Below are 14400 nucleotides of genomic sequence, written 5' to 3'. Positions count from 1 at the left end.
CCCTTCCACGGGGTTCCCGAAAGGGTGTGTGTGTGTGTCCACGCCACGCGGGTTGGGGGAAGCTGGCCACGCGTTGAGCACGGGCGTCGTGGGGGCTTCTCTCTCGCAAGACCCCCGTGGGGGAGCTGCCCGGGATTGGCTTCCTGACCCGCCCCCGACGCTCCCAGGGCGGCCAAAAGAGTCCAGGTGGCGCCCAAAGTCCCCGTGGAGAGAAGGCTGCTTCCCTCGGGCGACCCTCCCGAGTGGGGGCGAGGGTCAGTTCAGGGCAGAGGTCTACACAACATGGCCACTTTAATAAGACTGGTGGACTTCAACTCCCAGAATTCTCCAGGCAGCAGAGCTGCCTGGAGAATTCTGGGAATTGAAGTCCACCAGTCTTATTAAAGTGGCCAAGTCTGGGGAGCCCTGCTTCGGGGCGCAGAGAGGAGGAGCCTCCCTCGCAGGACTGGCGTGGGAAATGGACGCGGCTCCCAGGGCCCTTGGACCCGCCTGCCTGAGGGCCAGGGCAAGCGTTGGGTCGCGCTCCCTGTCCGGCCCCGTTCAGCGGCGACGGGAGGCCTCACCAGGACGCGTGTGCAGGAGCCCAGCCTAGTCAAAGTGCTTGCAACCCACCCCTCACCAAGGCCGGCAGGAACCACCCGCCTCTTCCTTCTGAAGAACAACTTTTACAAACGTTTGTCTAAAGGAGGGAGGAGAAGTTGAGGAGAGAAGGGGGGAGGGAGGGGAAGTTGAGAGAAAGGGGGAGGAAAGGAAGGAGGGAGGGGAAGTTGAGAGAAAGACAGAGGGAATGAAGGAGGGAAAATAAGATTATAATTTTGGATAATGTATTATATTGTCAAACTCAAAAGGGTTTTGGTACTTAATTGTCATCATCATCATCATCATCATCTCTCTCTCTCTTCCCCCTCCGTCAGAGGGACTCTCCTCCCTTGTGGAAAACACAAGAAGGAACTCCTTGGCTTTTTGCTCCCCCCCCCAAAAAAATCTTTTTTGTTGTTGTTTTTTTAAATTTGTTTTTATTTTTAAACATTAAAAAACAACATAAAAAATCCTCATCCATTACATACAGCATGTCGTTTGGTTACAAGTGTGTTTGCATCCATATTCTCAATTACATTTACAATCACAGATTTTTCATCTAATATAACTAGGTACCTCACTTTCATTGTACAACGTATATTCAATTACAATTAATATATATATTTCCCAATAAACCTAATTCACTTACATTCTTGATTGTCTGTTTAATAACAATATACCTTTATATAATCACATATCCCGATATGAAAACAAATTACCAACGATTTATATTTGTATATCACTGTTTTCAATTATGTATAATCCCACCAATCAACTATCGGGTATGCTTATGTTCATTATTGTCCTTGTACATCATATGAGCCAAGGTGGTGCAGTGGTTAAATGCAGCACTGCAGGCTGACTGCTAGATCAGCAGTTCAGCGGTTCAAATCTCACCGGCTCAGGGTTGACTCAGCCTTCCATCCTTCCGAGGTGGGTAAAATGAGGACCCGGATTGTTGTTGGGGGCAATATGCTGACTCTGTAAACCGCTTAGAGAGGGCTGAAAGCCCTATGAAACGGTATATAAGTCTACTGTTATTGTTATTATTTTCAACAAGGTATTCTAAATACTCACTTCATATATACCAATTTTTTAATTACTTCCTTATTAAAATTATCAACAAGATATCTTTATAATATATACTTAAATTTATACATTATATCACCAATCCTCTATCAAGTATATATAAATTTATTGTTATCCTTATCCATTTTAAAACAAAAGTTCTAAAGTATTCAATTCATATATGTATCAGTCTTTCAATGTATCATTGTTCGTCTATTTCACAGCATAATTATATTATCACTTAACTCCTTCAGTTAAAACATAAGTAAAACATTTTTCATTTCCAGGTTTTTCCCCCAGCCACTGATAAAAAAAGTCCCATATCTTATAAAATTGCTCATCTTCTTGTTCTCTAATTTCAAATGTCAATTTACTCATTTCAGCACACTCCATTATTTTTCGAATAACTTCTTCCTGTTTTGGTATTGTTTCATTTTTCCAGTTTTTTGCAAATACGATTCTGGCTGCTGTTAGAACGTTTACAATCAAATATTTTAAGTCTTTGTTATAGATAATAACAATTATAATACAATAATTATAAATAATTATTCAATTATTTCTTGAATAATTCCCAATAAAAAGATCTCTGGTTTAAGATCTATGTGTTTGTGTATCATTTTCTCCAATCACATGTGAATTTTAGCCCAGTATCTTTTAGCTTCAATGCAAGTCCACCACATGTGGTAATATGAGCCTGGTATCTGATGACATTTCCAACACTTTTCTGATTTATTCTTGGACATTCTTGCAATTCTCGTTGAGGGTACATGCCACCTGTAAAACATCTTATACAAATTTTCTCTATATGCCGTAGACATTGTCATTTTATAGTTTTGAGACCACAATTTCTGCCATTTCTCTAAATCAATCCCATGCCGAAAATTCCCCCCCCCAAGCTATCATAGATTCTTTAACTTGTTCCTCTTGTAATTTAACCTCCAATAAATATCCATATAGTTTTTTAATTACTTTTTCATCAGTACCTGTTAGAATTTTATCTAACTCAGTCATTTTATTGTAAAAACCTTTTGATTTTCTATCTTCATTATATCTAGATTGTATCTGTACATATGAATACCAATTCATTTCTATCCCTTCTTGTTTCAACTCTTGGATAGAGTTGAGTTCACCCTCTGCATTCAATATTTCAACATATCTAACTGTTTGTTCCTTTTTATATATTATTGGATATGAAAATGCTTCAATCGTTGATATCCAAACTGGAATTTTTAAGTAGTGTAATCTTTTAACCTTTTCGCAGTTTAATAACAAAGCCTCTCTTATATAATGTCTTCTAAAATAGCTATGTGCTTTGGTTCCCTTATAGTATACCATAAAAAAGCATGCCATCCCAACCTTCTACATTCAATAGTCTAGAATTTTTTTAGTGTTATCCACTCCTTAATCCACATCAAATTTGTTGCTTGGTAGTATAACTCCCAATCAGGTAAGCCCAGTCCTCCTCTAGTTCTAGCATTTTGTAACAATTTGAGTTATATTCTTGCTTTTTTCCCTTCATAAACTTCAAAAATATTTTATTTAAATATTGAAAAAAGTCCTTACCCAGTCTGATTGGGATTGTCTGGAACAGGTATAAAATTCTAGGTAAGATATTCATTTTGATTGTAGAGATTCTTCCCATCATTGATTTTCCCATTTCATCAAGTCAGTCGCAATTTGTTGTTTTAATCTAGTATAATTGTCCTCCTTAAGAGTACTGCATCTAGGTAATAAATATATCCCCGAATATTTAACCTTGCTTGTGATTTGAATCTGCAAAGCTTCTGACAACTCTTCCTTTTGTCTTGCTGGTATGTTCTTTGTCAAAATCTTTGTTTTGTCTTTGTTTATTTTCAAACCTGCTACTTTTCCATATTCCTCTATTCTTTCTAACAATTTGGGTGCTGTTTCTAGTGGATCTTCAAGAATAAAAACAAAATCATCTGCAAACGCTTGTAGCTTGTATTCTTTTTTAATTTTCATTCCTCTTATTTCTTCTTCTTCTCTAATCTTTCTATTTAAAACTTCTAATATTAAGACGAAGAGTAACGGTGATAGTGGGCAACCTTGTCTCGTACCTCTCTTTATTTCAATAGAATCTGTCAATTCTCCATTTACCATTATCTTTGCTGTTTGTTTATGATATACCATTTGTATGGTTTGGATAAATTTCTTACCAAAGTTCATCTGCTCCAATTGTAGAAACATAAATTGCCAGTTCACGTTGTCAAAAGCCTTCTGTGCATCAAGAAACATTAAAGCCATTTGTTTTTCGGGATGAGCCTCATAATATTCCAAAGTATTCAAAATCATTCTCATATTGTCTTTAATTTGTGTCTTTGGTAAAAAAAAACATTTTGGTCTGAGTGGATAAAGCTATTTAAATATTTTTTGAGTCTCTCTGCTAGTAGAGATGCAAATAGCTTATAATCTGAGTTTAATAAAGAAATTGGTCTATAATTCTTAGTTTGTGTTAAATCAGTCTCCTCCTTGGGTAACAATTCAATGTATGCTTCTGACCATGATTTCGGTATTCTACTCTCAGATATCACTTCATTCAAGACTTCTAAGAGTGGGAGATCAAGGTTTCTTCAAATATTTTGTAGAATTTCACAGGTAGTCCATCCAAACCTGGGGCTTTTCCATTATTTTTTTTAAGTGCTTCCGTTAGCTCCATCATTGTTATTTTACTTTCCAACATTGTTCTAGTTTCATCTGATATCTGGGGAAGATTAGCATCCTGTAAATACTTTTTAACTCCTCCCTCTTCCACTTTCTCTTGTTCATAGAGCTTAGCATAGTAATCTTATATAATTTTTTCCCCTCAGTGTTTCCATACTGAATTTGTCCTTGTTCATCTCTTAATTGGAATATTTTCTTTGCTTCTCTCTCTTTTTTCAGCTTATATGCCAATCATCTGCCTGGTTTATTTGCATTTTCATTTTTGTTGTTGACCACTGGTGGTCACCGTATATGGTCCTCAGCGATACTCTCTTGCCCGCCACCACTTCAAAACGCGCAAGGACGGGACAAAACGGCACAGATTTTTTTATTAAAACTCCCTGTATTACAAAGGCATTTTAATAAAAAGATTGTGATGACGTCAGTGCCTCACCAACCATAAACCTCACTGCGCCACCGAGGTGGCGCAGTGGTTAAATGCAGCACTGCAGGTTACTTCAGCTGACTGCAGTTCTGCAGTTCGGCTGTTCAAATCTCACCTGCTCAGGGTTGACTCAGCCTTCCATCCTTCTGAGGTGGGTAAAATGAGGACCCAGCCTGTTGTTGAGGGCAATATGCTGACTCTGTAAAACTGCTTAGAGAGGGCTGAAAGCCCTATGAAGCGGTATATAAGTCTAACTGCTATTGCTATTGCACGTCATTGATTGTGCAAACATGAAAGCCAAAGGCAGGTGTGAGATTGTTCCAATTACTGAAACTTGGTGGGATGAAACCCACTACTGGAAGGTGCAACTGAAAAGGTTTAATGTGGAGGAAACATGCAGCTGGTGACCAAAGGAAAAGGGAGACACGGACACAAACTTCTAGTTTTGTATCAATATAAATGTATTTAACACTCGCAGCAGAGAAGACAGTCATGAACATCCTGAGGTAAATTTCAAACGGGGCCCAGAAGAAAAAGGCGGGAAAAAGGGAAACGCCCCATTTCCACCCACAGCAACCAATCAGAGCGCAGATCTCCTCAGGCGGGAGCCCGCCCTCACTCAGCAACAACGGGCTGTTTTATTGTAACTTCTCTTCTCGGCTATTCTCTCTTATATTCTCTAAATAAATAAGAAGCAGACCGAATGAAAGAGATGGAGGTGGAGTTGCACTCTTTATAAGAAATAACCAAACCGCTCTAGAAACGCAGCAGAAAAAAGACGAAAACCTCCTTCAATGCATTTGGGTTAAAATCAAAGGGGGAAAAGAAGCACAGACGTCGAAGAGTTTGACAGGGGGCCTTTCTTCCCCCTACTCCCATGCCCATCATCCCTGCCCTCTCTCTTCCCTCTCCCATGCGCTTCTCTTTCCCTCGCTTTCTAAGACCTTGGCACTTTGCCCCAAATCCACCAGGGGGCGCCCTCTGCCAAGGGAAGGAAGCTCCAGGCGCTTCCCCATTGGCCCACTGAAGGGCGAACGTCACGGCTGACTTTGTATGAGAGGCGGCGAAGGAAGTGACATCACTGAGCCTTGCCTCTCTAGGACGTCACCCACTCGCTCTCCTTAACCCCTGGGGCTCCGCAGGAGGCGCAGAGGCTGCGCGAGAGTCTTGCGGGGGGACATCCAGACGTGCCTCGGGTGAGCGGGGGGCTCTTCCTGGGTCCCATGCTCCCCAGCCGCCCTCTCCCTGCAGAGGGAAGCGGGGATCCCAGGAAGGCGGCGGGGATCCGGGGAAAAGCCCGGATAGGGCGAGGGGAAAGGAGGGTCATCCTTGCAGAAGCCCAGCAGGAGAGGAGAGAAGCCGGGCGAGGAAGAGGCAGGAGTCGGACCAGGCTCCTCGAGGGCTCGATCCTGTCTCCGGAGGGAGAGAGAAGCGGGGCGGCCTCTCCAGCTGCCTCCTTCCCGGCCCTGCGCTGGGATGAGCCGCTTGGGGCTCCGGGCAGGTTGGGTGAAGGTTGTTCAGTGGCTGAATTCCACTTTCTAATTCTTGGCTTTTCTTTTTCTTTCCATCTCAGATACAGAAACTGGAAGCCATTTGGGGTCTTTGAAAGGCAAACTTTTTTCTTGGGAAGGAAAAAAAAGCAGAATAACTTGCAAGGATCCGTCCTGCAGCCCCAGAAATGGTCCCGTGAAGGAAAAGGCATCCGGAGACCCACCAGAGTCCTGGGAGCCATCTGGAGTTGCTCTGCAGGACAGAGATAGGATGGAGACACAAACTTTTGCCAAGGAGGGAAGCAGAAAAGTCCCTTCAGTTGTTCAGCCTGGGAAGGGAGGGGAGCTCTGGACAAGGACTAGGCAGAAGATCCTGGAGGAGGAAACCATCCTCCCTTCAGAAGTTCAGCTGCGGAATTTCATCCAATACTGGGAGGCTGAGGGTCCCCGAGGATTTTGCAGCCGACTCTATGACGTTTGCAGGCGATGGCTGAGACCAGAAAAACACACCAAAGCCCAGATGCTGGACCTGGTGGTTCTGGAGCATCTCCTGGATCTTCTGCCTCCAGAGATGGAGAGCTGGGTTCGGGAGTGTGGAGCAGAGAGCAGCTCCCAGGCGGTGGCCCTGGCAGAAGGCTTCCTCCTGAGCCAGGCGGAGGAGCAGAAGGAACAGGTCCAGTTGCAGGTGAGAGACTTAAGGGAGCTCAGAAGGGAATAGAGAAAGTGTCTGAATATTTCACCCCTCCTTCCCAAACTTCTCTGACATTCATCATACGTGGCAATTCACCAATTCTTGTAGGACATTGTTCCATTGTTTTCTCATTCGACCTCACAGGTGGATATTGGGGGCCTTGAGGTTGTGTTCCGAATATAAGAATCCACTTTATTTCATGTGATGTACATTAATTCTGCTTCTTTTTCCTTCCTCCCATTTGAAGTGCTGTGCTTTGGAGATCAGAGATCCTGAGGGAGAGAAGAACCCATCAAATCCGCCTCAGGAGCTATTTTTCAGGACGATCCCTTGGGAAGATCAAAGTCAGGACACCTCAGGAGGTAGTGGAAGATCCTCTGATTGCCCATCTGTCTTACCTTCAATCTCTCTTCTCTTCTATAGAATACCTCCTCCTATTTTGTTAATTACGCATTTTGAAATTATTTATTCTTTACAGAGAAACAAAGAATGAAGCTTTCTAGTTTTTATGACGGAGAACAAACAGCGGCTGAACCTCCAAAACAAGTAAGAAAGGGAAAAGTAATTATATTTCTATTCTCCCTTCAGGAAGTGAAGTGGGTGTGCAGAGTGCTCTCTCCTATTTTCCTCTCTTGTTTGGCCTGGATTATTCTTGTGATCTTCCACAACATGGAGAGCAGAATAGAAAGTTCAAGTTGCTATCAGCCAGCATAGTTTCCTCTGGTTATCTTGTTTTGCTAGATACTCCTCCAACTTTGAGTTTATAAGAAACAATTTTTGAAAAGTCCTTCAAGAAATAGGAACAAACATATTACAGTGGCAGGAACTGCTAGAGACCCTATTTATTTATTTTTTGGGTAATTCTCTGACTTGGAATTGTGCAAGGCTAATGAAAAATAACTAAATTCATTGCCTCATTACAATTTTTAAAAAGCCTGGTTAATAGCCCGTAGTTCAAAAATAAGCAAATCATATTAAAAAATGAAGCAGACTATTAAAATCCAAGGGGAGTGGCCATGTTGAACATGTAATCACGGTACTTTGGGCTACAAAATAATTTCCAATTATCTGATTTGGATTAGGAGATCAAACATTCCCGCTTTTCAATGGCTGAGAAATGACTTTCCTAGGGAATTTTCTCTTCTTCGTCTGAACATTACTCAGACTACTAAATCAATCAATGATAGACAGAGCGATAGTTCTTTATATGTTTTAACCACCAGTCTACTAATAAATTTGGTTGCTCTTCTCTGGACTCTTTCTAGAGTCTCTTTTTTTTACATCTGGATGCAATATTCCAAATGTGGTCTTACCAAGGCATTATAAAGTGGTACTAACACTTCATGTCATCTTGATTCTATCCCTCTGTTAATGCAGTCTATGATTCTGTGTGTGTGTGTGGGGGGTGTTGGCAACTGTAGCCTACTGCTGACTCATGTTTCAGTGGTTGTCCACTGGGACTCAAAATTCCCCGTTGCACTTACTACTGTTGAGCCAGGTATCACCTATTCTATGCCTGTCCATGTGGTTTTTCTTCCCTAAATGTAGAACTTTACATTTCTCACTGTTGACTTCATTTTGTTAGATGGGGTCCAATCTGTTGATCCTTCTATATCTGGAGCTATATTGCCAAAAGTATTCGCTCACCTGCCTTTACTTGCATATGAACTTACTGTAAGTGACCTCCCATTCCTAATCCATAGGGTTCAATATGACGTCAGTCCACCCTTTGCAGCTATAACAGCTTCAACTCTTCTGGGAAGGCTGTCCACAAGGTTCAGGAATATGTTTATGGGGATTTTTGACCAGTCTTCCAGAAGCGCATTTGTGAGGTCACACACTGATGTTGGATGAGTTTACGTGGCCTACCACTTCGTGGCTGAATTGCTGTCGTTCCCCAACACTTCCACGTTCTTATAATACAGCTGACAGTTGACTGTGGAATATTTAGGGGTGAGGAAATTTCACAACTGGATTTGTTGCACAGGTGGCATCCTATCACAGTTCCACACTGGAATTCACTGAGCTCCTGGGAGCCACCCGTTCTTTCACAAATGTTTGTAAAAACAGTCTGCATGCCTAGATACTTGATTTTATACACCTGTGGCCATGGAAGTGATTGGAACACCTGATTCTGATTATTTGGATGGGTGAGCGAATTCTTTTGGCAATATAGTGTATCTTCTGGAGTGTTTAGTATTCCTGTCAATTTGGTCTTGTCTGTAAATTTGAGGAGTTCCTCTTCTATCCACTTGGTTAAATCATTGATGAAAATGAACAGATCATGTGAATCCTCTGTTCTTTTTTCCGTGTTCAGGAAAGTCTGGTGTCCTTCGAGGAGGTGGCTGTGTATTTCTCTGAGGAGGAATGGTCTCAGCTGGATCCTGACCAGAAAGCGCTGCATTCGGAAGTCATGCTTGAAAACTATAGGAACGTGGTCTCTCTGGGTAAGAGTTTTCTAGTCCACAGAGAGTTCAAGAAGACAGATTATAGTTAGGCTTTTTTATTAAAAAACCACTAATCAAATATTGTCTCCTGTGAGGGAGAAGGGAAGGATCTGGCTTTCTCAGACTCCAAGGAAAGAAAAAGTCAATGTCTCTTTGCTTACATGCTTTCTGTGCCATTTCTTAATTGTATTTTTCCATTTCTTTTTGAACTTATCTGTGGAGGCTGAGAAGAACAAGGTGTGCTTTTATGTGTCCTCTGGAGATCATGTGAGAGGAGTGTGTTGTCATTTGTCCTCTGAAATCCTCCAAAATTGTGTGAGAATAGAACTTTCACACTCAGCACCTGGACGAGCATTCTCCCAATCCAATTCAAGAACTATATCTACTACCCCACCTCACCCCGCCAGGATATACCATATTTTTTTGGCTATAAGATTCACTTTTCTTCCCAAAAAAATATGGGTGGAAATATCTGCGTGTTATAGAGTGAATAAGGGCCTGGTTTTGGCCTCCCAAACCCTCTCCGCCTCCCGTTTTCAGCCTCCTCAACACTGTGGAGCGCAGAAGCAGTACCTTGCAATGATGTGGCGAGCCTTCAGTTCCTTTGCTACTTCGGTGCATTTGCAGAAAAGAGAGGACTATTTCGGTGCATTTGCAGAAAAAAGTAGTGAGAGATATGTGAGATCAGTAGTGGGAAATCCAGGTTTGTATTATTTGTATTTTTTAAAAAGAAAAAGTAGTGAGAAATCTAGCACTATTGATCTCACATGATCTCGTGTTACTGTGCTTTAGGCCTCTGTTCTCTGCTAATCAAGGCCTGCACGAGATCCAGAGCAAAATGCTTTGCAAAGAGAGGAAAGGCCTCTTTCTTTTCAAAGACTTTGGCCTCGGATCTCGTGCAGTCCTCATTTCTTAAAAGAACACAGGCCTAAAGTACTGCAGTGCGAGATCATGCAAGATTACTAGCCTGAGATCTTGCACTACTTATCTTGCACTAAAGAGTTTAGGCCTCTATTCTCTGTGAACTGAAGCCTGTACCGAATCCAGCCAAAGCTCAATGAGACTTTGGAGCAGCAAAATAGCCATTCTTGAAGCCTCCCAACTTTTCCAGTCTCAGCGTGAAGAGCATTTAAAAGCAAATGGGAGGCTTCAAGCAAGGGATTTCGCTCCAAAGTTTCATAGTTGGGATCAAGGAACAGGCGTCCCACCTGCCAGAAAGACCTCATGGAGCAGCTGCTCCAAGGTACACCAGGGAACAAGGAGCTTGTTTCAAAATTGTTTCATTTCTCACAGGTCTCTGCTGAAATTAACACACCCCAATAAATCTTGAGATTTATAAAACAGACTCTGAGTGAGATTTGCATATGTATAGACAATTATAAAGAAAGAGATGTTTTCTAGATATTTTGAAAGCTTTCGTGACTCATGAATATAGAAATCATCATGTCTATATCACACCCCTATAAGCATGCAAACATACAACCTAATGGAATTTTGGAGAAATTCAGAAGGAAATTCATCTGACTTTCTACACATTGATCTTTTTCTCTAACCTTGTGATTATTTTCATTTTGCTTTTGCTTTGAAGGTAATAATGGGCAGGAGAATCAAGATTCCTGTGAGATGTTCCAAATGATCAGTGCTAAAGATGGAACGGAAAAATTTGGAATTCAAATGGAATTCAAAAGCTATGAGAGAAACCAGTCAAAGAATTGGAATCAGGAAAGCTCATCTTCCACTGATGCTCCAATGCAAGACTTTCTTGCCCAAGAAGAGAAAATAAGGAAAAAACATACTGGAAAATGTGTGAAGTTAGTCAAAACTAAAGTACAAGTAAATGAACACTATCTAACCAAAAACAAAGTAGACGATGCTATAAGAAGACAGGACAAACAAAATTACAATGGGACATTCATTCTTTCTCTTGAAAATAAGTTCCCTACATATCAAAAAACGATTGAAACAAAAGAGAAGCCTTATAAATGTTTGGAATGTGGAAAATGTTTTAGAACAAACAGGCAACTTACAATTCATGGAAGGATCCACACAGGGGAGAAACCATATAAATGCATAGAGTGTGGAAAGACTTTTGCTCATAGCAGTACACTTACTTCCCATAAGATGATCCACACAGGGGAGAAACCCTATAAATGCATGGAGTGTGGAAAAACTTTTACTGAAAGAGTTACTCTTATTTCTCATAAGATGATCCACACAGGGGAGAAGCCGTATAAATGCATGGAATGTGGAAAGACGTTTAATCATGACAGTGAACTTAGAAGCCACAAAAAGATCCACTCAGGAGAGAAACCATATAAATGCATGGAATGTGGAAAGACCTTTGTTCGAAGGAGTAATCTTATTTCTCATGAGATGATCCACACAGGGGAGAAGCCCTATAAATGCATGGAATGTGGAAAGACCTTTGCTCAAAGAGGTACTCTTACTTACCATGAAAGAATCCACACAGGGGAGAAGCCATATAAATGCATGGAGTGTGGAAAGACCTTTGCTCAAAGAGGTAATCTTATTTCCCACAAGATGATCCACTCAGGAGAGAAGCCATATAAATGCATGGAGTGTGGAAAGAGCTTTGCTCAAAGCAGTAAACTTACTTCCCATAAGATGATCCACACAGGGGAGAAGCCATATAAATGCATGGAATGTGGAAAGACCTTTGCTCAAAGCAGTACACTTACTTCCCATGAGAGGATCCACACAGGGGAGAAGCCGTATAAATGCATGGAGTGTGGAAAGACATTTACTCATGGTAGTGGACTTCGAAGCCATAAAAAGCTCCACTCAGGAGAGAAGTCATTTAAATGTACGGAATGTGGAAAGTCCTTTGTTCGTAAATGTAATCTTATTTCCCATAAAAGAAGCCACATGGGGGAGGAGCCATATAAATGCATGGAGTGTGGAAAGACCTTTGCTCAAAGAGGTAATCTTATTTCCCACAAGATGATCCACACAGGAGAGAAGCCATATAAATGCATGGAATGTGGAAAGAGCTTTGCTCAGAATGGTCATCTTACTTCTCATAAAAGGATCCATGCTCAGGAGAAACTATATAGCAATAGCAATTCCACTTAGACTTATATACCAATCCACAATGCTTTACCACAATCGCTGAGCAGTTAACAAAGTCAGCATATTGTCCAAAGCAACCTGGCTCCATCATTTTAGCCACCTCAGAAGGGTGAAAGACTGAATCAACCATGAGCCAGTCAGGATCAAACTCCTGGCTATGGTCAACTAGCCTGTAGTACTGCATTCTAACTACTGACCTCAGGAGGAGAAGGAAGGGAGGGAATGCATTGGGAGAGAGGAGTAATAGAGGGGGAGGGGAAGTAGGAAGTAGAGGGGAATGTTGGAAGGAAGAATGAAAGTTGGAGGGGGGTGAAAGAGGGTGTATGGTGGGTCAAGGTGGTATATTGAGTTTGTATTTTGGGGGGTATTGTCTATAAAAGCAAGGGCTGTGTTTATTATTCAATGTTATATGCCCCGGTTATGCACAGTATACATGTGATTGTATGGAATGAAATGGAAATAAATGTATTTTCTTAAAAGAAATGTTTTTGAAAACTTCTGTTCTATGAGGGGTTATTAAGGGAAGATCATGCAACCTATTATGGGCTATCAAAGTGGAGAGGGACCCCCTGCGTCTTCCAGCCCACGAAGAATCCTGATTGGATCTTTTTCTCCTTCTAGCAATTCCCATCCAACCTCCTGCAGCTGAGTTTCTCCTCTTCCTCCTTCACCTGAACCCCTCCTAAAAAAGTTATAGGTATTTTTTGTGACGTGCGCAGCCGTGCAGGCGCGCACCTTAGAGGGAACAGTGCTGACCCACCATATCTGTATGGATTTGTATGTGTACGCATATTGTGCCTTTCTGATCCAAATGAGAGAAGGTTGAATCCAACAAAGTGAAACTTAATGTGGAGAAGAGTAAGATTTTACACCAGGGCAGAAAAAACATTAAATGAAACCTGGCTCAAGAACTAATTGTGAGAGGGACCTTGGGAGTCCAAATGGATGACCACTTAAACATGAATCACGTGGTGGTGGTGGCAGCAGCCAAAATGCTAATATAATCCTTGATTGTATAAAGAGAGGAATAGAATCCAAATCACGTGAAGTATTAGTACCATTATTTTAAATTCTTAGTAAAAACCACACCTGGAATACTCCATCCAGTTTTGGTGATCACGTTACAAAAAATAATTTTATCCTTTGGAGAAAGTGCAAAGAAGAGTGGCTAAGATGATTAAAGGCCTGAAGACCTTGCAGGATTTGGGCATGGGTAGTCTAAAGAAGGATTAGGAGTGACGTGATAGCAATATTCCAGTACTTGAGAGGCTTCCACAGAGAGAAGGGGGTCGATTTATTTTTAAAGCACCAGAGGGCAGGACAAGAAACAACGCATGTGAAAATAAGGAGAGAAGCAACCTCAAATTAACGAGAATCTTCCTTACAGTGAAGACAATTAACCAACGGAACAGCTTTCCTTCAGATATTGTGGTTGCTTCATCACTGACATTTTTAAGAAGAGACTGGATAGTTACTTGTCTGACATAGATCCTATAGGAATATCAATGATATAGGATATAGGAGAGTGATGACTAAACTGTTTGTTGGCATGTTCCGAAAGCGCCCCATATTGCAACGTATGCACGATCCACACCCTGCCCCTCCCATGTGTGTGACCCCCCCGCATACACCCACCACACGTGTGTGACCCCCATGTATACATGTGTGACCCCCCCCGCAGTCCCTCGCCCCCTGCATGCGCCCCCAATGTATGTGAGATTTATGCGCACTGTACCTTCCTCTGGAGTACATTTAAGCTCACACCTGCTTTAACTTACAAATAACAAATTGAATTTCTTCAGCATTATAAAATCCCCCCAAAGACACCCCCCCCCGAGGACTCTCCACAGCACAAGAGAGACATTGAGACCCCCAAAAGTGCTTCTCTCATCATTCAGTGGTCAGAGAGGGGAAGGGGGATAAGCTCTT

At 41.8% G+C, this 14400-nt stretch overlaps 1 protein-coding gene across 2 annotated transcripts; it reads left to right on the top strand.

Moving 5' to 3' along the window:
* The first annotated feature begins 5883 nt into the window (after positions 1-5883).
* On the top strand, positions 5884-12952 carry LOC106549001 (uncharacterized). 2 transcript variants are annotated; one of them, XM_087711481.1, is made up of 6 exons: positions 5884-5949; positions 6327-6928; positions 7182-7296; positions 7413-7480; positions 9252-9381; positions 10970-12942. In XM_087711481.1, exons 2-6 carry the CDS (start codon positions 6515-6517, stop codon positions 12472-12474), a joined length of 2232 nt encoding a protein of 743 aa, XP_087567607.1. In that variant the 5' UTR covers positions 5884-5949; positions 6327-6514; the 3' UTR covers positions 12475-12942. The 2 variants fall into 2 exon arrangements, with proteins under 2 accessions (XP_087567607.1, XP_087567608.1); XM_087711482.1 differs by lacking the exons at positions 6327-6928; positions 7182-7296; positions 7413-7480 and having other exon boundaries at positions 5932-5949; positions 10970-12952.
* Positions 12953-14400: the final 1448 nt, after the last annotated feature.

This window comes from Thamnophis sirtalis, unplaced genomic scaffold, assembly GCF_051295495.1.
Source record: "Thamnophis sirtalis isolate CommonGarterSnake01/CBP01778 unplaced genomic scaffold, rThaSir2_p1.2 scaffold_3, whole genome shotgun sequence".
NCBI classification, from domain to species: Eukaryota; Metazoa; Chordata; class Lepidosauria; order Squamata; family Natricidae; genus Thamnophis; species Thamnophis sirtalis.
This window is presented reverse-complemented; position numbering and strand designations above follow the sequence as displayed.